General features: G+C 37.6%; 2 protein-coding genes and 1 long non-coding RNA gene across 4 annotated transcripts; 2 read left to right on the top strand and 1 right to left on the bottom strand.

The window, feature by feature from the left end:
- The first annotated feature begins 486 nt into the window (after positions 1–486).
- On the top strand, positions 487–4,089 carry LOC148742169 (uncharacterized). The gene is made up of 5 exons (XM_088745038.1): positions 487–493; positions 1,103–1,278; positions 1,871–1,978; positions 2,242–2,418; positions 3,621–4,089. The coding sequence occupies exons 1-5, from the start codon at positions 487–489 to the stop codon at positions 3,807–3,809; spliced, it is 657 nt and encodes a 218-aa protein (XP_088601164.1). The 3' UTR covers positions 3,810–4,089.
- On the bottom strand, positions 4,090–5,122 carry LOC111323711 (uncharacterized). The gene is made up of 2 exons (XR_002694186.2): positions 5,018–5,122; positions 4,090–4,538 (listed from the first exon to the last, which is right to left on the bottom strand). It is a non-coding gene; the product is annotated as an uncharacterized LOC111323711 (long non-coding RNA).
- An 81-nt stretch (positions 5,123–5,203) lies between these two features.
- LOC111323732 (calsenilin) lies at positions 5,204–24,582 on the top strand. Of its 2 annotated transcripts, XM_088752514.1 has the most exons (10): positions 5,204–5,364; positions 7,369–7,527; positions 9,256–9,318; positions 14,247–14,368; positions 14,593–14,662; positions 20,546–20,616; positions 21,347–21,454; positions 21,903–22,007; positions 22,630–22,692; positions 23,640–24,582. In XM_088752514.1, exons 1-10 carry the CDS (start codon positions 5,325–5,327, stop codon positions 23,685–23,687), a joined length of 849 nt encoding a protein of 282 aa, XP_088608640.1. In that variant the 5' UTR covers positions 5,204–5,324; the 3' UTR covers positions 23,688–24,582. The 2 variants fall into 2 exon arrangements, with proteins under 2 accessions (XP_088608640.1, XP_088608644.1); XM_088752518.1 differs by lacking the exons at positions 5,204–5,364; positions 7,369–7,527 and adding an exon at positions 9,044–9,179.
- Positions 24,583–24,820: the final 238 nt, after the last annotated feature.

Below are 24,820 nucleotides of genomic sequence, written 5' to 3'. Positions count from 1 at the left end.
TAATTACACTTTGAGGAGTCAAAAAGACTTACCTGAGAATAAGAAAAAGATACAAACTAAATGAGTGTCAAGACTGATGACGTTGGAACTGGGATGTATTTCATAAAATTCAGATAGATGGCTTCTTGATACGTGCAGCACTGAAATAGAAAATAAAAGAAATGTTTGAAGGCTTGATGAAAATTGAAACTGTTGGAATGAGAAATTGAAGGGACTCCACAGTTTTGGCACCTGTTCATATGACTGAAGGAAATGAACTCAAATTAGATTTTGTCACCGGATGATCGAGCTACGTTTATGATGGGTAAATGTTGTCTACTAAAGTGGGGAAGACAAGTTCTAAATTAGCCTCTGAGCCGACAAAGCCGGAACCTTCAGATAAGTATATAAGGATGAATAATCGCGCGATTCAACATTCAAATTGTCAACTCAAAGTTAAGTGCAAAACAGTTTTCAAGTCACGAATAGAAGAACAACAGACCCATAATGCCAAGTAAGTGGACCATCTCCTACTCTATCATTCGTAGACAGAGTCATGAAGAAAACCAATCAGTGCTAGACCTTTTCCAACTCCACTATATACTTGTCTATCAAAAGCCCTTTCACAGTTGTTCATGATCAAAAATTAGGGTCTACCTCTCCAGTAACCTCTAACTTCAGTGGAACTTTTTATTGTCATGAACCCACAAGTAATATTGTTTAAAAAAATTCTAAATATCCTGTGCACTGAGTAATAATTCTCCAAATAAGAAGTGCATAGATGGTCTACGCTTCAGATTACCTTTACCAAAATTTTATTCGTTAAAATTGAAACGAGAGGTTTTTTTATGCCTGTTAGCCTGTTTTGTACGCCTTCTCCAACACTTTTCCTTTTTGATAGTATGTCACGGCTATGTTCTTCATCTGATACATTTGGAACTTTTTTCTGTATTGAACTATAAGCAATAAGGAATGAAAGTTGATTTTTGTTACTTTTGACTACAAAACTTTCAAGATTCAAGAGTACTGATCGTACCTTTTTATTGTTGCAAACCTCTGTTTTTAATTTTATGTTCTCTTTTTCCCGACTATATACTAAATCATAACTACTTTATATCTATAGGATCACAAGCATTTTTACCTGCCTTTGGATTTTTTCTGCTAATACTGCTATTTCATGACCTTCAGGGCGGGGACGCCTGTAGTTCGGCACCATGCCGTTTACGTCATTCAATCGATCGACTGTCTCGGTCCGCGTATTCACTAACTAACTTCACGTCTCATGCTGGTACTTTTATGGTAAGTTGTACGATACTTTTTGCTTTTTTTAAGCAATTGCAGGATAAATTCGTATAGTCAAATATTTCAACATGGATTTTTCTGTTTCTTTTTTTCTGAGCCCTTCAGTTATCGAACATACGCGTTAGTGTAGCGCTTTTCTCCCACAAAGACTGTACAGGCTATGTTGTCTTTCTTCATCTTTATCAGCGGGATAAAATTCGCAGTTAATAATTCAAAAAACAGTTAAAAGGAAAAAGAAGCAACCTGTTTTTAAATATGAGATCATGCACGGTTGCACGCTTTTATAAATTTAAGAAGTTTTTAGTCAACGAGTTGCCATGATCAAAATACAGTTTTTTATCAATCAACTAAAAAATCTTGAAATTCAAAACTAATTGAACTTAGGATTTACACTTCAAAAAGCACAAGAGTTTCATGAATCCAGTTTTCCTTAAATATGCTGCTAAATTTTAGTCCGTCTATCATGACAAACCAAGTAGACCTGTATCCTTTTGTTCAGTTTGATGTACATTTTCCTAGGAATCTCAATTTCCCGAAGAACTGAAAGCATTCCACAATTCTTAACCTATTATTTACTTAATTGTTTCAGAAATCTGAGTATAACATTTCAGATTTCTGCAACCCTGCATGTACTTCCTTGGCTATTACGATCATGGCGGATATGAACTTGACTTCATACAACTTGGCTAATGAGTCGGTAAGCCGTTATATCTTAGATAACTGAAGATGTTATTGCCCTCATTTCTCATATTTTGCTCTTTCGTTCATTTCTCCAAATTAAACATATAACGATATTTGAGTCGGTTTTCATTCGTACTATAATAATGTTGCTACCATACAAAAAGGCATCGTAAAACATTTTGTGCCAGTTTTACTAATATTGGCTCCACGTTATTTTAAGAGATGAGAGTTCTGTTGGTTTTGGTAGCTTATTCAAATTTTTCTTTTGTATCTTTTCAGAGAAGCAACATCTTAGAATTCTACAGAAGACTTGTTGTTAGCCATGGGTACCAGCTCACAAATTCCATAGTTGGACTGTTACGAGTTCAAAAAGTATCCACTGCTCCAGCATATTTGACGAAGCTCAAAAAGGAGCTGAGACTCATGAAACCCTTGATAACAAGAGCAGTCAATCTCGTAAGTTTTTAGCGTCAATAAAATTTGTTTCCTGACATTTCAAACTGTATCACGGTTACCTTCCCTTTCTAAAAACTTCTTAGTACAGAAAACTTAATAAAAGATAAAGGCTGGTAGTTTCTAAAGAAACTGTTTGGGGCTGCGTCGGTGGGGGTAACGATATAATTTGAATATATCAACAAAGCTGAAATGGTAAATTGGCCACCGTTACGATTATAAAAGCTGACGTTTTGAGCGTTAGCCCTTCGTCGGAGCGAATAGGGGAATTGTGGGTTGTGTGTGCCTTTAAAGGCAGAAAAAAGAGTTAAATCCATCATTCTTAAAAACTTTAAATTACTTCAAAACGATCCAGAGACAAGCACTATCTTTTCGAAGCCTCCGCTCATTTCATTCAAACGCGACAAAAACATAGGCAATTTTTTGGTCAGAAGTTCTTTTCAGACTAATGACCAACTAGGCACTTTTAAATGCGCTCGTGCACGATGCAAAACGTGTCCTTTCATTCACAACACTGAGAAAATATCGGGACCCAAACGATCCATTAAGATCACCGATCACTTCACGTGCACCTCCGCCAATGTAATCTATTGCATAACTTGCACTTATTGCAAAAAGATTTACATCGGCGAAACAGGCAGAAGACTAGGTGACCGATTCCGAGAACACCCTCGCGACGTGGAGAGGAATGACAAGGACACATCGAAACCAGTCGCTAGACATTTTAATTTACCTAACCATTCTAAGCAACACATGGCAATCTGCGGTCTTTCCTTACACTTAGGTAGTACGGAAAGCCGGAAAACTCCTGAACAAAAGCTCATCTTTCAAACCGGCAGTCTAAATCCCATAGGTATCAACGAAAGTTTTTCATTCCACTAATTTATTCGTGTTTTTCTCGTTGCCATGTTCCCACTGATCACGTAGCTCCTTTTTCTGCCTTTAAAAGCACACACAACCCACAATTCCCCTATTCGCTCCGACGAAGGGCTAACGCTCGAAACGTCAGCTTTTATAATCGTAACGGTGGCCAATTTACCATTTCAACTTTATTGATATATTCAAATTATTAATAAAAGATAGCTTTAGGCTTATCTAATAAGGACCATATTCTTTATTTTTTCGTTTCTTTCATCGATTTTTGTAGCTGACGAGACAAAGTGATTGCATCTCATTGCATTTTGTACTTTTGTCTTTTTTTTTAGGATCGGCAACTTAAGGGTCTTCCTGCACTTGGCACCACAGCTGCCATTACACCCATTCGCAGTTCAAGTGATCAGTCCCAGTCCCTCAGCACTGTCGCATGCCATCTTAAGGAATGCGTTTTAAGTGACCTGGAAATATGGTCGAATGAAATGTTCATAGATTTTAGGAAATTAAAAAATACTTCATAAGAGAGGATTAGCTATTGTTACCCGAACAACTTCGTTGTTTTACGAAATGTTAAACTCAAGTTATTCCGTACTTTTTATTGCGCTCAGTGAGCTTAAATTAGTTCATAGAAGCTATGTAATTACTTTCTAGTTTTTGAAATTACGACACTGAAGCTATAGCACAACGAAAGGATTTATCTATTTATTCAACTGTCGTTGTTACTTATGCAATGTAAATGCAAATATACCACGATCCACTAATTCTATGTAACTTATGGGAATAAAAAGAATGTGTACAGCATTATACTGTTATCTGACGTTTATTTTTCACAATAAAATTTGAAAATGCACCACAATTCAAATACATACATACGTTTATTGACCACTTCCCCAAAGGGGCTTTTCTGTGCCAATTACAAAGAAAAAGATAAAAATAAAAACATATACAAATAATTTAAAGTTACAATTACAAATCATTAGGATATCATTCCGCCCTCTTAAATTTGTCTAAAAGCACCCCTCTAAGCTTACTCCTAAAACTATTAACATCGATGCACACCTTAATATCATTATTTAAATTATTCCAGATGTTCACTATCCTATAGTAAAAAGTCTTCTGCCCAGTAGCAGTTCTAAATAAAGGAATATTTAGCATCTGCAAGTCACAGTCATGGTTCACACCATGACTGTGACTTGAGTGACATTGGTTGCATTCTTCTTAATACATGGGTGATGTCCACCTCCCACGAACTGCAAATGGAAATAACCAAGATATTATTTCATAGTCTCTTGGAGCAAATGACTACTGAACCGCATGAGAGCCACATAATGCGATGATTTATTAAGATTGAGGTTGCCGCGCTTTTTCGGCTTTTAAAAAGATCACTGATTTCAGTCATTCCGCTATACCTAATCTACGAAATTGCACAATGATCTTCACAGCAATGCTAGCTATGCTAAGCATGAACATACCGGCAACTGACAATCACGATACATGCTCAACCGGTTGGAAAGCACTTACTTGTTGATACGTTCAATTTTTATCAAGGTTCTCTAGGAATTCACTTCAACTTTTATTCAAGTTTTATCTGAGTTGTTTTCAAATATATTGATGGAAGAACTGCGTGGTCAAAGAGGATGTATTTTAAGAATAGTAGACGATGCTGAAAAACATTTTCCAAGTTCAATAAAGGTGATGGAGATTTAATTACAGAAGTAGGATTCTTTACCTACTGTTTTGAACCAGTCTTGTACAATGCTTTTGGGGTTTCAATGCGATACTGCTCACAGCAGGAGCCTCGTCAATTGTTAAAGAACTCTTTGAGAACCGCAGGTTGTTATTGAACCTGACAGTTGCCATAGTAGAGCATCATGATAATTATGTTAAAATCTACTTGTGAGTACCTGCTCTTGGGTCATTAATTATTTATCCATTTCCTAGAGAGAATGCAGCCAGGAAAAATAAAGCAGGGAAACATTAATAGGAGCTGAAAGATAGTTATTAGCCAGGCATGTATCTCAACATCATGGGACGGAATGGGCGGTGCTGAAAGTTCGAACAAAACAATGTTTCAAGGTAAGTTGTTCAAGAGTCCTTGAATTGCAAACCAACTGCCGCGTGCAAAGTTTGTCCACTCTGCCATGGCTGACGAGCGATTTCCAAAGAACTTGTATGTATGTTTACAGATAAGGTACAGGATATTACACTCAGTTAAATGTCCTCTTCTTCTGTCTTCGCAAAACGACGTTTCGTACACGAAAAATGTAAAAATCAATAGCCCGGCCCCAATTCATATTTAAAATGAATGAACTTCAATACAGTCTGTTTTGAGATAATCACTCTGAGGCTTAAATTCAATGGTATCATATTTTAAATGTATGATTTTTGATAGTTGCTTAATTTTCGAGTGCTTGCCTTGAGAAGGGCATCTGAAAAAATTCGATGGTGTCATGTGTTTTCTCCTTTGTCATCTTTGTATCGTGTGCATCTTCTGTCGAAACTGAAGAGTTTCCACTCAGTCTGGTGGAGAAAAGTTCCTGAATTTCTTTTGCAAGCACAATTTATATTTTAAAATCCTCGTATTAAATTTAAAGAAGTGAGGAAAGGAAAATGATGCTGAATATTGATTCACCCGTATGTAAAAACAAATCACGCGCACTGTAGATGAACATCGTCCAATTGAACTGATGTGATTATCATACAAGGATTTGTTTTTCATAACTTCTCATTTATAATAGGTTTTATAAAATTCTGTGAGGCTGAGTTGATTTGCATTTTTCCCAGAAAGATTTGTTTACAACTTGAAACACTTCTTTAATTAGATAGTCAGCACTTGAGGTTGAAATTTGAAATTGTCGTCAAAGTTACATCTATCGGGCTGATTGACGGTATTTCTGTCTTTGTTCTTGACACCAACGCTTTGCGTAATAGAATACCAGAAATTTGTTTTTGCCAGATACTGAAAAACGGAAATACTCTTCAGCTGATAAACGATAACCAAAAACTAATGTTATCCCCGGATCTTAGTAAGTTCTCTGTGATTGGCCAATTTCCCAAAACATCGAAGGTGATAAGGTGAACAGCACTATCTTTATCCAGCTGGATCCTAAACGAAAGTTTGATATGGCAGTAGTGAAGGAAAACAATTAATAAAGATAAGATAAAGAAGTCTATTTTTCGTGTACTTTATAAAATGATATTCACTAACAGCTTGATTTCATCTACAGTAAGGTCAGTCAGTTTGCGTTATTCGCGTAGTATAGTAGGATAATCTTACTTTGAATTCGTAAGTTTCCCTCGCTTATCAAAAGTCAGTTTTGTTATATGGCAATCCCTATTGTTTATTCAAAGTGTTGAATGCGAACAGTTTTCTAAACATCCAGAAATTGCCCTGCGGCGGCGCATTTAAAAATCAGTGAACAGCTTCTTTTGCCATTCTGGCGAGCCTGACTCTCCACCAAGCTTTAAAGGAATCACGGAGAAGCAGAACTCGTGGCCGACGGATTTCTATCGTCACTTGAGGAATGGTAAATGAACAAGAATGAAACAATAACGGCCCTTCATTTAGAATGGAAATTTCCTTGGATAATTTTTCGCGGTCATTATTTGTTTCGCCGGAGAAGGGAAGAATGTTTCGGAAGCAAAGCTTCAGGAGGACTTATCAATGAGTCTCCCTGAAGCTGACGCTATTTTCTCTCTACAAACTCTATGGGATCACTAATGGTGATGAAGTACATGTAACCAGCTCAGTCTCAGTCTCTTGCCCTCCAGCTTACCTTGCTCTATGATCGTAAGTAAGACATAGCTAACGGAACACCGTTGAAGCAAATTGATTTTTCAGGCTGTTGAGTCGTGTAGTTTTCAGATTACACGTCTGAGAATTGAATTCCCGGATTTGACATCTCCAGATCACTGGTTCGGTAGAGATTGTAATCCTCTGAACTTCGTATTGCCTTGCATGGCTTACTGATGGAGCGACTCGAAAATTGTATGTTTTGAAGAAATACCAGTCAAGCAACAGATAGTAGAGTACGTATACTCGAGTCACTTATCGCCTTAATTTGTCCTTACTCTCTCTAGTTTCCAAGCATAGTTCGTCACCTCACTCAGAGAAAGATAAAATGCTGGAGGGAAAGAGTCCTGCGTCAAGCCGCAAAAATAACTTAGGCGACGAGGAATGCAAGGGACCTCAACAGGAGCACCTGTCCAAGTTTGCGCACTTTAAGCAAGTCGTCAACGGTGAGTAGAAACAACAACAAACATATGAAACATATGAGTGAACTGCGGTTATGAGACGTATATAAGAACGATCCTTCGCAGTAAAGCACTATTTGAGCAATAGTGGAAATCAGACCTGAAAAAAATTTCAGGCCTGTACGGGATTCGAACCACTGACCTCTGCGATACTAGTGCAGCGCTCTACCAATTGAGCTAACAAGCCAACTGGGAGCAGGCCATCAAATTAATTCGATATAAACCCGTAGATGATAAATCGAACAACAACAAACATATGAAACATATGAGTGAACTGCGGTTATGAGACGTATATAAGAACGATCCTTCGCAGTAAAGCACTATTTGAGCAATAGTGGAAATCAGACCTGAAAAAAATTTCAGGCCTGTACGGGATTCGAACCACTGACCTCTGCGATACTAGTGCAGCGCTCTACCAATTGAGCTAACAAGCCAACTGGGAGCAGGCCATCAAATTAATTCGATATAAACCCGTAGATGATAAATCGAACAACAACAAACATATGAAACATATGAGTGAACTGCGGTTATGAGACGTATATAAGAACGATCCTTCGCAGTAAAGCACTATTTGAGCAATAGTGGAAATCAGACCTGAAAAAAATTTCAGGCCTGTACGGGATTCGAACCACTGACCTCTGCGATACTAGTGCAGCGCTCTACCAATTGAGCTAACAAGCCAACTGGGAGCAGGCCATCAAATTAATTCGATATAAACCCGTAGATGATAAATCGAACAACAACAAACATATGAAACATATGAGTGAACTGCGGTTATGAGACGTATATAAGAACGATCCTTCGCAGTAAAGCACTATTTGAGCAATAGTGGAAATCAGACCTGAAAAAAATTTCAGGCCTGTACGGGATTCGAACCACTGACCTCTGCGATACTAGTGCAGCGCTCTACCAATTGAGCTAACAAGCCAACTGGGAGCAGGCCATCAAATTAATTCGATATAAACCCGTAGATGATAAATAGAACAACAACAAACATATGAAACATATGAGTGAACTGCGGTTATGAGACGTATATAAGAACGATCCTTCGCAGTAAAGCACTATTTGAGCAATAGTGGAAATCAGACCTGAAAAAAATTTCAGGCCTGTACGGGATTCGAAGCACTGACCTCTGCGATACTAGTGCAGCGCTCTACCAATTGAGCTAACAAGCCAACTGGGAGCAGGCCATCAAATTAATTCGATATAAACCCGTAGATGATAAATCGAACAACAACAAACATATGAAACATATGAGTGAACTGCGGTTATGAGACGTATATAAGAACGATCCTTCGCAGTAAAGCACTATTTGAGCAATAGTGGAAATCAGACCTGAAAAAAATTTCAGGTGAGTAGAAAGGCGGTTCAAGCTGGTTTGATAATCATGCATGCAATACTTTACTACTAGTACAGCTGGAAATAAAGTCAAAGGCAAAACTAATGGCGAGAGAGGTCTGGGGGTGATGAAACCCACCGCCATTTCCAGCGGTCTTTTCAAAACAAAGCAGCGTCATGCGCACAATTTCTTGTTATTCTTCACCTGCTGATTTTGTAAGGATCTTCTGCGGGATTTTGCGTTCTACGAATGTTTTAAGTTATGGGTCAGGACTTAGGCAAAACAAGCAGACTCCTAAGTAAGCAATTCGCGCACTTCCCTTTAAATATCTGGGATCGTCGTTGCCAATCTGCTGACGTTTAGTCTTGTTTCAGGCATTCGGCGAAAAGGTGGAAAGAGAGGATTGGACACAAAATCGGACCTTGGGTCGTCTACGGGTAAGCAGTGGAGCTTGTTTTCTTTAAAAGAACAGATGAAAGTCTTAACCTTTGCCATGGGCCCTTATTTAAACGTCTTGTAGATTAAATACAGTATAATTGGGGTGAATCTGTGGGAATATAGGTAATAAGTAGGTAACAGAAATGAAAATTTATTGTACTGTACCAGTAAGTTTAATTCATGTGCAAGTAAGTTTGCTTAATTCAATTTACCTTCTATATACATGTGCACCTTGGGGAGACATTTTCTAATGTTAATTTACTTTACCCCAATTTTAGGGTAAAGTGAATTAACATTAGGTGACATGATCTCTGTTTTTATAACTAAAAATGTACTTGATTCAACTTTGTTTTGCTTACAGTTGCATGTTTAGGAGGCATTTTTTTAGGAGGCATGTTTAGGAGGCATTTTATATGGAATATGTACGTTATACATGCACCAGAGTTCAATCTATCTCTCTAATTGTATTTAGCTTTGACTCAAAAAGTTGTACGTGTTTGTATTCAGTGCGACTGCAGATATAGAATACTTCTGGGAAAGATTTTTATATAACCACACATCATACTAAAACAAAGCTGTAGTACCAAAGGCACTCTATTGTTTTTCAAGAACTGTGTACATAATGAAGTATTGGGCTGTATGGAAATCTTGCGGACTTCTGTTCCTGATGTATGTGCTGGTCCAAATTTCTTTTTCTTTTAAAAAATTAATTTTCAAACTGGGTCAGTTGCAATTTCCCTTTACCATAAATCTATTGACACAATCATAGACAGTGAAAAAAATTTATTTCCCTGGTTTGCAAATTTTCTAAATAAAAGGAAAAGTTTAACAAAATTGTCTTTAAACTTATACTATAACAATTACTTTATATTTCCAGTGTAATGGCTGATGGCAATTTTATATGAGGTACTTGTTATCTTTCTGTGTGTGTTTTACCATGAAGTATCTGGCTTGCTACAACTGAATCCTAACACACAGTCATTTGGCAGCACGAGTTAAGCCATGTTTTTGGAACACAATAATCAGTATAGAAATTTTTCTTAACATCTTAATATCACCCATTGTAATCCTTAACTTTAACCCTTAACCCTAACCCTAGATCTAATCCTCTGATTGACTAACTGACAGAATCAGGCTAATTGCAGTGAAAATCTTGCTCTCTCAGATTGTTATATTGTTATCTTGGCAAAACCCAATATCTCTATCAGTTTTTTATCAATAAAAAAAGAGTCAGTTACCCCATAGCAAATGAAAAAAATATTGTGGTGCAAAATTACCAAGGTTAAAACATTGTATCTAGTGAAAAATTAAATTTACCTTAGAAAAAAAATTACCTGCAACATATGCAAACATCACCTTCAGGGGTTTCATTAATGTTTTCAGCAGGAGGGCAACTGGTTTTCACAGGCGGGCAAAACTCTTTGAACTGAACTTCTTTATAATATAAACTTTCCTCCAGATGGTCAAATCAGGTGGGCAAAGCCGTCCTCACAACCGGTCAATTTGCCCGGTGCCTGGCCCTTAATGAAACCCCTGCAACTTGAATAAATTGCTTAAACTATTGCAAAAGTTAGGCTGAATACAATATTGCTGATCTTTACTGTAACACGCTGCAAAATGGTGTTTATTTCTTGTAGGCAGTTTTTAATTAATGAAATTGTTTTATTATCTTTGCATTTGGACCAATTTTTATAATTTTATATTCACCCATGTTCAACAGTGTGGAAAGTCAGTTCCTCATTTTAATTTTGTTTTTCATATTCATATGAATATTAGGAACATGGTCAAACCCTAGTCAAACCCTGAAATTGTATCAGCAATATTTTTAGCCTATTATGATAATTCAAAACATTTTCCCCTTCCTCAGCAGGTTTGAATAATCATGATTCCCCTTTGTGTTTAATTATTAATCTACTTCTGTTGTACATATGCGCATTTTGTATCTGCATTAGTTTCTCCAATGAACAGAAGTGTATATCAAATAATTCCTTAAGTTTGTGGTTGTTATTTTGTCTATATTGTAGCCAGTACAAGGATTGGGGAGATTTCTGGTTTTCATATACATTACTATAAATAGCAACCTACAGTATGTTTGTCTGAGCACGTTAGAAGGCAAAAAATATGTTGACATTTTAAAGTTGTTCTTAAGGCTTATTTGATTCAAACCACATGTTGTCATTGGCTGCTGCCTTAATTATTTGACAATCACTTGTGGTAGGATTATTCATTAGGACATGTGCTCGTAACTTCATCTGTAAGAATAGAAATTAACACAAAGAACTCTCTCAAAACTACTTCAATATAATCTTTAAGCAGGAGTTTCTCTCCCACAGGATTGTATCCCTGAAAAAAAATAATGTCCATTTATACGAGTGTAAGTGTGTTTTTAGGGTTTCAGTCCAAATTTTCAGTTGTAACTGCCATTCATATACTTAGATTTATTTTGTATTTATTTAAATATGAAAACATGAATTTTTTATACTTCAATACACACTATTTTCCCTAGGCTGATTTAAATGTCTCTTTGTATGCAATCTCCAATAATTAGAAACAGGCAATTGTTTCTTCAATATTTAGTACATGTACAACCATCAGATGACTTTTAATGGTTTGTCATAGCTTCTTTTTTTATTTTCATAATATTGATCCAATCTCCTGAAACTAACATTACGGAATCGTGCCCATTGAAAAACGTCGCACAGGAAAATGCAAATAAGCTAGAAAAGAGAAAGAGAGCATGCATAACTTCATGCAGGCCTGTCAATCTGACTGTCAATCATGTAATCCCCCGTGTACGCCGTGTTCGCAAGTATTGTTTCTTGCTCAGACAACCGAAACATAGTGCTATTCATCGAAGAAGAATAGCCGTAATCTTGATTAGGTGATATTTAAAATCAATCACATGTAAAATTATTTATTCAAGACGAGCAATTTTTTCATAAAACTTACCAAAATCTCGGACCATAGACTTACTGATGACGTACTCTCTGGTTATCTCGGAATTGTTTTCGACGGCAATACTGCACTGAAACACTTTTCTGTTTCGAAACTTCTGCGTTCATTTCAGTTTTTTCGAGAATGGAATTCTCTGAATATGGTCTCGGCTTATAGCCGCGTATTTTCAATTCACATGTTTTAAGAACCCAATTAAAACAGACTGAGGTCTAGGGTCTCGGCTTATAGCTGAGTTCGGCTCATAGACAAATAAATACGTTCAATTAAGACGGAAATGCGGCAGATTTACGAGGTTCGACTATCAATTTCACCATGAAAGCAAAATAACATTACAGAAATATTCCTTTTTAGCCCGTTATTGCTGTCAGTTTCACTTAATACATCGGGAAAGTCTATTTACTTTTCGAAAAGCTTAAGTATATGTTGTAAATTCCTGCCCCATGTATGTACAAGCTCAGTTTCAACTCAGCTTTACCATAACAACACTTTGTTTCATCACCTTCAAACAATACTAATTGCTTCAATTGTATCTCCATTGTCTCTGAATGGACGCAAAGCGAAATTTTACAACTCCCGTTTGGGAATTCGTCAATTCAGATCCTAAGAGACCAAAGCTGGCGGTGAGCTTTTGCAACCTCATTCAGCCTGCAAAGCATCATGGATACCCCACTTTTCCCAGGCGACGCTTTTCAATGGGCACGATTCTGTAATGATTTGCTTTAAGATTTTATTCCTGACAGGAACATAACAATAGTCTTTACTATCATAACGGTAAAGATAATCAACTGTTCAGATATAGTGCACTATTATTAGTTAAAAGAGAGTGCTTTGTCAGATTGCAAAGCACAGAGCTGAGGTAAAGCTGTCACATTATCAACCTATTTATACAATGATCGACCATTGTACAGTAGCCAGTCAGCTTGCCCACTGACCAACTCACATACACCAACTCGCACATGCAAATGAACCAACTTGCACACATCAATAAATATACTCGCATGCACTTAATATCACCTTCCTACAGTAACCCTAGCAATTGATGAAATGATAATGTGAGCATAGACAAAAGTCACCCTTTGAAAGAGAAAACAAAATAGACTGTTCAAATATTTGAAGATTTTCATCCACAGTTGTGAAGAAGTAGCTAGGGAGAAACACTTGACTGCATCTCTTGTTTCCCCCCATACCTTTATTCTGCTCTAGCCACTTCCTGCATGGTTTACAAGAGAACAGAGCACAGTTAAAGGCTTCTTTATTTGTTAGATAGAAAAATGTAACTGTACTTATGCATGTGCACATTTATGTACAGCTGTACTTGCAATAATCTGTAAGGGAAAGCAAAGTAAAACACAAGGGGTGAAAAATAAATACTACAAGCTATTTGATATCGTTTGTACATGTTACATGAACATTTGTACATATCCATGTAGATGAATATGCAAATGCATTAAGAGACATCCATGTTGTGGCCCATCAAATCATGAAGGGAAATGACTCCTAACCAGCAATAGTTAAATTTTAGTCTTTGGCCACATATTACAGGCATATATACAATTGTTATAATTAACAATTATTCACTGAAGGCGAGGGGAATATCGTCGAATAATCCCTGAAACGAAGTCTCGGGGATTATTCGACAATATTCACCGAACTTGAGGCGAATAATTGTTTTCGTATAACTTCAGAGCTGAACAACAGAGAAATTTCTAAAATCATAACATTTTAGTAACATTTATTAACATTTTATTTTAACATTTTATATAAACCGCGTGGAGCGGTTTATATAGCGTCGTATAAGGAACCGCTCGACCAATCAGATTGCCGGAAACTCTTTGCTCAGCTCTGAAATTGTACTAAATACTTGATATAACCACATTTATTGGGACAAGTTGCTGTCTAATTCTTGCCCCTTTTAATGTTGGTCTTTGAAAGACTCTACATGTACAAACTCTATTTCTTTTGTTTCATGAAGACCATGACAGTGGAGATGCCAGTTTACATTTTGGAGTACGGGTGGAGGGAATCGAAGAGCTGATGTCTAATACCAAATTCACCAGACAGGAGTTGCAAAGAATGTACAGAGGTTTTAAAAATGTTAGTGTCTATACATGTACATGTATGACTGTTAATTTAATAGTAATGTGCTCACCTAGTTTGCTTTGTTGTCCTCTCCTATAATCTGTGTGGCATGCATGTTTACAACAGAACAGAGCAAAGTGTAGTCAGAAGTAGCATTTTTAAGATCCTAATGAGTATTTATATTTACAGTGCTGTTCGACAAAACTTCTAATTTTTATTGATTTTCATTCAATTATCAGGAATGCCCCAATGGCACAGTTGACCGAGAAACATTTAAGAAAATTTATGCCCAGTTTTTCCCATATGGAGGTACGGTATTACTGTATGTGCATACTGTAACTACAGTAGGCAGTAATCTGCTTCATTTTACCTGTTTTCAGAACGGAAATTGCAGAGATCCTTTTTTACCATGGTTGTATAATATTATTGTTTTTAATAATTTTTGTAGGTTGTTGTTGTTGTTTATTATCATTTTGCAGAACATTACAAGCCAATTTACACAACCTGCATATAGCATTAGCTAGTCTTGGCGGGTGTAATAGAAATAAATAAGTAAATACTGCACATTACAAGCTAAAGAAGTTTGATTACCACACTAAACTAAAGAGATTTTACAATAAACTAAAGAGATTTCGTATATGTGCACGATCCTTCGCAGTAAAGCACTATTTAAGCAATAGTGAAAATCAGACCTAAAAAAAATTCAGGCCTGTACGGGATTCGAACCACTGACCTCTGCGATACTAGTGCAGCGCTCTACCAATTGGTAGAGTCTATTGGTAGAGCGCTGCACTAGTATCGCAGAGGTCAGTGGTTCGAATCCCGTACAGGCCTGAATTTTTTTCAGGTCTGATTTTCACTATTGCTTAAATAGTGCTTTACTGTGAAGGGTCGTGCACATATACGTTTCATAACCGCAGTTCATATATATGTATTTCATATATATTTGTTGTTTGAAGAGATTTCATTACTACAATATTATTGGGGTTATAAGCCATGCATTAGTTTACTATATTATAAGCTAAAAGATACGTACAGTTGTCATACAAATTAAATACAATAAAATTACTAGTGAGTTAAAACAAGACATAATAATCAAATAGGTGATGATATAATATCATATCAGACATTTTGTTGTGTAGTATGACTGAGTGTTTTTATGAGTTTGCAGTATTGGCAAGCAGGTAGGGTGAGTCAAAATACAAATAACGAGTAAAAATACTCAGCAATATGAAACACCAAAAGGCCTACTGTAATAAGTTATTTATCATCCAACATGCCAAATTGCCCACACTGAATCTCAGTGTGGGCAAATTTTGTGGATATTTTGTGGATATTCAAGGGGAGGGCATAACAGAAGTATGCGAAGCGGAATAGAATTGGCTTGTTGTGGTTATGCTGTTTCTATTTTCTTCAATAAATGATGAAATTTCATTGTCATCTAGCTGCTTTTCTTTGTTCAATTTACCTAATAAACTTGGATCAATATTCGCCAGCCATTCTGACTCTTTTTTTTTTCTAACTCTCATGTTTTTCTCGTTGCCATGCACCCACCAATAACGTAGCTCCATTTTCTGCCTTTAAAAGCACACACAACCCACAATTCCTGTATTCGCTCCGACGAAGGGCTAACGCTCGAAACGTCAGCTTTTGTAATCATTACGGTGGCCAATTTACCATTTCAACTTTGTTGATATATCCAAATTATTCTGACTCTTTGTCGTCAGAAAAATGATTTAAATTGTCCAATCTTTTTTTTTTTGTAACTTCAATCCAATTTGTCACTTGTGCAATGCAAGAAAACCTGTCTAAGCAGTTCTCTGGAGTACCAATACTGCATGATCTTTGTACTAGTCTTGGGGATTATTTGTACTCTATGAAGCTCAGTTAGATAATAAATTGTATTAACATTAATTGTATGAAACTTTAAATAACTTTTTTATAACATTAATTTTATGCAACTTTAATATGACATTTGATGTGCAACTGTGCTCAGAGCTCCTCTTGGTAGCAGGTCACTGAAATGACCAGCCTGAGCCTTGAAATTAAATAAAGATGTCTGTACTGCTAATAACACAATTATATGTACACTGTTCAACCTGCTTGTAATTGTCAGTAGTACTTATAACGTCCACACGAGAGACTAAAATGTGCAGACAGGAACTGTTTAATGGTCAATTGCTAACATTACACTGACGTTCGCCATGTGCTTTTTTTCTTAGTCCTAATGCGTATGTCTTACGATAACTCGACCACTGACCTTGAACATTACATTTCTTCCCTCGGCAGAAAGTGAAACGGGAGAATGAAAAACAACTAAAAAAAGAAAACTGCAAAACATACAACAATAAATCATGCACAAACAAAAAAGTTAGTTGAGTCCTGTTTTTCTTTTTTTTTTTTTTTTGCGGAAGCCTAGTGCACCTGGTGTCGTAACGACTTTCCATAACATAGTCCTTAAACCACACTGGTCTCTGGATTCTTCTTCCACTACGGGAGTGTCTCGGAAGTGTGGGTGGGTCTTGGCCAATAGTTACAGTAGAAGGAGGGGTGTTGTTGTTGGTGCTGAATTCCTCTGGGTTTGTTTATTCATCTTCTGGCTGAATGGAGGTGGGTTGAGAGGATTCGTGCATTTCTGGTTCATCAAATTCTACTGGAGCTTGTGGCTCTTGCTGAGGTGTACATGGGTATTGAGACTCAGCTCTAGCATGGCCAGGTGGGCTTCCAAGCTTCTTGAAATGTGAGCTGTTTCGAGTGATTTCCTTCAGGTCTGTAGATCTGCTGGCTGTGATCATAGAACCTTTGATGTCATGGATGGTATATGGTACCGGTTCGAATGGTGGACTAGCCTTGTTCGTTCTCTTCTGCTTGACTAGGGCGCTGTTGCCAATGTGGAGGTCATGAGGTTTTGTGCTCCATTTGGTGTCTGTGTAAGCTTTCATGTGTGCTTTAGAGTCTTGATCCTTCTGCTGGACTTCAGGATCTGGTGATACTTGGGTGAAGGATGGCAACTTGGTTTGCACAATCCTGTTCATGGATAACTCGTACAGGGTTTTCCTGGTACAGGGTTGAGGCGTAGCTTGGTAGTTTCCCAAAAAATTGTAAAGCTGTCACCAATCTTGCCCTTCGGAGGGGGCGGTTTTTGCGACTTTGTCGATGTTCTTCATGAAGCCTTCTGCATGGCCATTTGCTTCTGGCCATAACAGCGTAATCTTTTGGTGTTTGAATCCTTTTTCCTCTGAAAATGAGTGAAAAGCTTGCCCTTGAAACGGGGAACCATTGTCGGATGTCAAAGTTTCTGGTATCCCATGAATGGAGAAGATTCGTTCCATCTCAGGGAGGACTTCTTTTGCTGCCGTACTTTTGATAATTTCTACCTCCAGGTACTTTGAGTAGGCATCTATGACGACAAGTACAGTTTCGCCGGTGGGAAATGGGCCACAGAAATCAGCTGAGGATTGTACCTAGGGTCCTTTTGGTGTGAAGGACATTGTGAGGGGTTCACGCTTAGCGGTGTTGATACTAGCTTGGCAGGGTATGCAATTGGTGATCCACCTCTCCACATTCTTGTTGATGATCTGCTGCTGCAGGCTCTTTGGTTGGAGTAGCTTGTGTCTGCAGAGGATTATCCCTTCCGTATAGCTGAGCTCTTGAAAAACTTGGGTGTACTTTGCCAGTTCGGGATCTGCCCTACAAGCACGGTTATTTCCAGCTTGGATAAGCGGAATGAATTTACGGAAATCTGGGTCTTTTTCAGTGGCATCCTGGACTTGAGTGAGTGTGATGGCCTTTGGTACACTAGTGTTCTCTATGATGTGGTGTACCATTTGAGACCTGGCTTCACTAGTTGCGGTGTCGCCGTCTGTGAGAGGAAGCATGTGTCTTGTGGCATTCTTGTTTCCTGGACAGTACATTAGCTTGTAATCAAACTGTTGGAGATAGAGCAGCCAACGTTCGATTCTCATGGGGGGTCTGCTGTGAGGGTTGTTGAAAAGGGGCAGCAGCGGTTGGTGGTCGGTTTCAATGATAAATGAGCTACTGGCCTTGTCAAAGATGTCCTGTGCAGAGATCATGTTCCATAGTTCAGCCTTGTGTACCTCATTCTTGAGTTTGTCCTATAGAAGGTGGTAAGGTGTCTGCTGGATTTGTCTAACTCCAGCTGGTGGTAACCCTCATTCATGTCTAGGACACTGAAAATTGCGGCGCCTTCAAGCTTGAATTTTATATCATCTACCGTCAGGGTTTCTGTTACTGGGCGGAGAATGGCAGTGTTGGGCACTCTCATGTCTGAGCAGAACTTTATGGCTTCTAAGTTGTGTGGTTTGGGTGCTATTACTGGGTTAGTACGCCAGGTGGTGGGTTGGTCGTATGGAACTGTTTCAATAACTCCTAGCTCCTTCAGTCACTGTTCCTCCTTTGTGGCTTTTTGGGCTGGATTGTAGGGGATTTTCCTCGGTTTATGGGCAATAGGGTTTACGTTTTCATCCACAATTAGCTTTGCTTTGATCCTCTTGTGTTTTCCCAAACTGAAGAAAATGTCATTGAACTCGGAGGTCAGTTGCGTTACAGCATAGTCCTGGTTGGGGATAGCACTGTTCCCTGTTGGAGGTTTGACCTCTGCATAGGTTGTGTTTGCTAACTGTAACAATCCTAGTTCCACACTGGTGTCCAGGCTTAGGAGGGGTCCGGACATTGTGGTTCCCTTGACAATGAGAAACTGGGTCACGCAGTTTTCTTCCCTGTGCTGATGCTTTCGATTTCTGCATTAAAGCGGCCAAGAAGAGGCACTGGTTCTTTCTGGGTCAAGGCATAGAGCTTTGTGTCAGTGGGTTGTAGTGGTATCTTTTGCTTGAGTGCGTCTAGGAGTTTCTGGAAGTTTTTCTTGTCCAAAATGTTAGCTAATGAGCCTGAGTCCGCTTCCATTTTGCCCTTGATTCCATTGATTAGGACATGAACAGTGGGTGCACTACCTGACTGGGGACTACTGGGTTGTAATTGAAAAACAACGTCAGAGTCTGATGAGCTGTCTTGCACCGGCTGGACTGACTTTGCTGCTAATCTGGTTCCCTTTGGTTTATCGGTGCCTTTCTGTCTCCCTTCGCACATTTTGGAAAAATGACCTTTCTTGGAACAAGCGGTGCAGGTTTTTTCTGGAAGCTGGGCATTTGGATCGTGATCCCTCATGGTCGAATCCACAGTATTGGCGCATGTTCCCATTGTCTTCCTTCTGTTTAGGGGGGGGGGCTTTCTTTTTATATTGTTGCCCTTTGGGATTCCTGGGTCTCCTTTTGTGTACTCTATTCACTGCATGGAACTGTTTTGGAGGTGAGCACTTTTTCCAAGTCCTGTGCTTGTCTGTCGATGTCCTCTTTATTCACTGCATGTTCCAAAAGCTGCTGGAGAGTGTACCTTTTAACCATGGCTTCTCTACGTAATTTCTTGTCGCTCATGGTTTGTAGAATTTTGCTGCGTATTGCATCATCAGGGTCAGGAAAGTTACATTTAGCCACCTGAAGACATAACCTGACGTGGTACTGAGCAACTGATTCTCCTTTTACTTGGCACATCTTGTCCAATTTACAGCGGGCACAATTGGGGTTGACCATAGAGATATAATGATTGTCAAGTTTGGTGATAATTTTGTCTAATTCATTTTGCTCACCTGAGGTTGGTGGTAGAGTGAGTGGGACGTCCTTGAGAGATTCGATCAGTTTGTGGATTCGTTTGCTGCCATAAATGTGAAGTGCATCCACGTGATCTTGTATATTTGAGATTTAGAAATACTAAAGCAAGTGAGGAGCTCATTCCTCCACTTTTCCCAGCAGCGGCCGGTTTCGTCAGGGTCGGCGTCCGCTGTGAATGCATGCATCCTGATGTCTTTCGGTCCGGACGGCAGATGATGAACTGGTTGTGTCGCCAGTCCAGCTGAGGGATTCTGCGATGCTGTGACCTGGGCTGACAGTGCTGGGTTGTCTTCACTGTCTGACATATCCTCGTCACCAGATATAATGTCCACATGAGAGACTAAATGTGTAGAAACTGGAACTGTTTAATAGTCGATCACTAACATTACACTAACATTCGCCATGTGCTTTTTTCTTACTCCTAATGTGCATGTCCTACGATAACTCGACCACTGACCTTGAACATTACAGTACTGTACTTTAGGCTCAACATTTGTCTTCTGTTTAGATTCAAGTCTTTATGCAAACCATATCTTCAATGTGTTTGACCATGATAGGGATGGAAAAGTCTCTTTTGAGGTAACTGAATTTTGTATAAAGGCACCACATAATTATTCATATAATTTCTGTAATACTAATAATATTGATGATAAATCAGCCAAAACATCAGTGTAAAAGCTGATATAAACTCACTATATTATAATTATAGCAATTTGATTGTCATTACAATGAACATAAAGGCACATTACTAAAAACAATAGCATAAATTATTAGTAAGCTGTTACACATTAAGGCTTCCATATGACTGTGCCATACACTTATCTTGATCTCACTTTTATTAACATCACTAAATTATTTACATCACTAATTTGTGAGAATTTCAATGGAAACCCTTAGTGAAAGTCAAGCAAATGAATAAAACATACACCGATTGCAAATATGGCATCCAGTTTGAATTGCACTGTTCTGGACTCACTAGCCTCATCTTCACGTGCAAACACAAAAGGATTATTACATGTGTGAGACGCTAGTGAGTCCAAAACAATTAATGGCAACTCAAATTGGATGCCATATTTGCATTTGGTGTATGACTGAACTGTAAAATGTGTAAGATCTATTGTTTCTGCATGTTTATTTGTATAGTTACTGTTAGTTAGTACATTATTTTATTATCATGTTTTTCATGAGTATATAGCATACTCATTTTCATTATCATTTCAAGAAGTTGTAACTGGGGAATGCAGCAATGGTTAGTCTGAAGATGCTTGATTAAAATCCTTCATTTGACACCTGTTGTTAATTTTCCCAGGACTTTGTTACTGGCCTGTCATTGTCACTTTATGGCAGTAGGGAGGAAAAAATGAGGTGGGCATTCCAGTTGTATGATCTAGATGGTGATGGCTATATAACAAGAGAGGTTGGTTTAAACAAACTCGCATGCAATCTTGTTTGTAGTTAGTATGCACATTTTTCCATTCAGATGTACATGAACAATATTCTAGCCTTAGTTTCAGTTCTGTTCATGCATACAGATTGTACTCAACATAAATGCTGTGGTAGAAGCAGGAAAAACAAGTATTTTCTAACTATGCAAGTAGCTTTTGTATTTTTCCCAATACACATATTTTTTTTGTTTCCAAATTTACTAAGAAGGCCATCTTGATGTCAATCTTACAATGTGAAAGTAATACTTCATGAAATTTGTACATCAGACACCACCTGTTTCTTTTAAGTGGTCTATAACATGTATGTGGGAAAAAAAATTAGAAAGGGAAAGGAAGGGCTTTTGACTCAGTGTCAGCCCACAGAATTTCAATTTTTCATAAAGGTTTAATATTAGGGTTTACAATGATTTGTTATTCTAGGAAATGGCCACTGTGGTTCATTCAGTGCACTGTATGATGGGTATTGACACACTGCCCACAGGTGCTGAGATGGGGGTTGATGAACAAGTGGAGAGACTGTTTATGGTGAGAACTGAACATACTTACTATTGTCTAAGCAAGTTATAATGTGTGTGTGTGTGTGTGTGTGCATGTATGAGTCTATTACAACTGTAGGTTATGGCTAGTATAGTAAACTTTTACTGAAATGGGCCCCTCTCCAGCCTCTCCCACAAATGACCTGGAAAATCCTAGAAGGAAATGTAACCTACAGTGTATGATGATCATGAAGGCATTATGTAAACAAGTGTTCGGGAACTTCTACCCATCAAGTTTTATTTAGGTGTTACTGTTAAAACCCTTGGTCCAGCTTCTGCAAAATGTACAATCCATCATATCTCTTTAACAAGCACAGTGACCCATCTTTTTCTATTGTATCTGCCAAACAGACTGGCTGGGAACAGGTAAGGAAACTTTAAAAAAATTGTTTGATATCTTTTTTATCCAATTAATCACCTCTGGGTCTAAACTCTAAACTGTGACAGAGGTGCGGTCATTTTGATTAGAAAGCTATATATTAGATGATAATTAATCAACCAAAAATTATCAACTGGCCTAATTCTTAATCCTGGACCCAAGTATGCCTTAACCTTAAATCCAATGGAGTTAGGTGTAGTGTTTAGAACTACTTTTTCAATGTTTGCTCTAGCTTATGGACAAGAACCAAGATGGCGTTATATCAGAAGAGGAGTTTTTAGATGGTTGTGAAAAGGTAAGACATAAATTGTACTAATTCTAGTTTGTGCGAGATATGTATATGCCCTTTCAATGATAAGTACATTTGCAGGTTTGAAGGCATTTATAATGCATATTGCACATGCAAGCATAATGTGTGACTGATGAGGATGAAATTTTGTGGTTTTCAGCTATGTTAGGGCCTTTTTTTATTCTACAGTTGCATTGTATGGAATTTTCGTTCTACAATGTATTTTTGTCAGACCCATAAAAGCATCTTAGACAAATTTATTAAGAATTGCTGGTAACAGACTTCTTCAGCTTGTATGACTTGTGTATGATTTGTTCACCCCTTTCAGTTGTCAGTGGAATTCCCAGCTTTATCTTTTGTAAAAAATTAATATGCATGTGAATGAGAGGTCAAATTTGAAACTGAAATTTGTGAAACTGAAAGAAACTTTTACTTGTACCTGTGCATACAGATATAGTCTCCCATATGGCACAAGGTTATGTCAACTTTTTATACATAAAGAGTTTCTAAACCTGAGGTTTCAAGTAGTAGCCCTTCGTTAGAGTAAATAGCAAAGCGCTAATGCTTGAAAAACATCAGCTTCAAGCATTAGCTCATTTACATTAGTTATAAACCAAGTTGATAAAACCAAATTACAGTAACTTGTATTACCCCCCACCCAAATGCAGCACCACTGTTTCTTAAGAAACTTCTTCCTTAATTCATACACTGATAACTTCTAAAATTAAGTTTCCTCAGTCCTACCTAAGTGGAATATCTTTTCAATATCTGTGGGAAATACAATGTAAACTGTCTGAGTCAACATAGTTAACCACTTTGTGCATTTGTCCCTCAATGGGATGCTTTAAAAGCAACAGGTAAATCTTGCAAATTGATAAAATTCCTTAGGGCTGATTATTTATGTATTTCATTTATTGTTAATATTTGATAATCATTATTGATTGACTTTTTAGGACGAGTCAATAAAGCAGAGCCTGGCAATGTTTGACTCTGTCAGATGAAGAGATACAAAGACAAGAAAATAACCTACAATTGACGAATAATGTTAATTTATTATTAATTCTAATGCTCCATTATTTAAAAAGAGGGTATTGTGCTAGTTATGGTTATCAGAGGAATTGGTTAAAAAATTTGTTCAGGAATTTTGATAAGAAATCAAAGATGTCCTAAACAATGATAATAATTTAAGGATTGTCATTATAATAATGAGTGTACTTGCTTGTTTTTCTTCCAAGCACTAGGAATAATGAGTAAAAAATTTCTGAATAATTTAAAGGCTAATGCAGAAACCCATGGAGTTTTACTTTCCTTGGACTTATGATCAAATTTTATGGGGTACCACAATCTGTCATAAGAAAAATTTCAAAACTTTGTTAAGTGTTTTTTAAACTCTAAGTTTGTAGTAAATGACAAGAAAGCAAAAGCTTTTGATCACATAAGAAGGAAAGTCGGAATTAACTTATCGTAAACCATCCTCACGAGGACATGATGTATATAATTTCTGCAGGTTTTGCCAATTTAATAAGCTATGTGTATAGTGACCCTTACTGGTGGGATATAAAGGTATTTAATTGCTCTTTAACTGCTACAGGACAGGTCCCTTTTTTAAGGAGGAAAACGAATTTTCTTGTTAGGTGGTATAAAAACGTAGATAGCTATTATCACATTTATTTATCGTGTTTATAAGCCTTATTTAATTTCAAGTTCAACGAACTGATTTATATGTACAGCAACGTTTTTTCTCGGTCGAGGTGAGGTACTGCAACTCAGTTGGGGTACCGGCATTTTGAGTTGTATTATTTATTTATTAAGTTATTCGTGCAGTTTGTTGTAGATATGTTCATGCTAACGTTACTGATAAACATGGATTAAACGGTCTGTAGTTCACAACCTTAATTTTCAATTGCTCGTGATTAGTTTGTAGTCCATGGTAACACCGTTTTCTGGGTGATTTTCTGTACGAAAAAGGGTCTGACAGAGCCTCTTTACAGAAAAAAAAGGGTCTGACAAAGCCTCTGTACAGAAAAAAAAAAAAAAAGAAAAAAAAAAAAAAAAGGGTCTGACAGAGCCTCTGTACAGAAACCTTGTGACCCCTAAGGGTGACTAGCATTTATTTTCTCCATCCAGTATCACC

Source organism: Stylophora pistillata, chromosome 1 (genome assembly GCF_964205215.1).
Source record: "Stylophora pistillata chromosome 1, jaStyPist1.2, whole genome shotgun sequence".
Lineage (NCBI taxonomy): Eukaryota > Metazoa > Cnidaria > Anthozoa > Scleractinia > Pocilloporidae > Stylophora > Stylophora pistillata.
The sequence above is the reverse complement of the archived record's forward strand: the minus strand, read 5'-3'. Positions and strand labels throughout refer to the sequence as shown.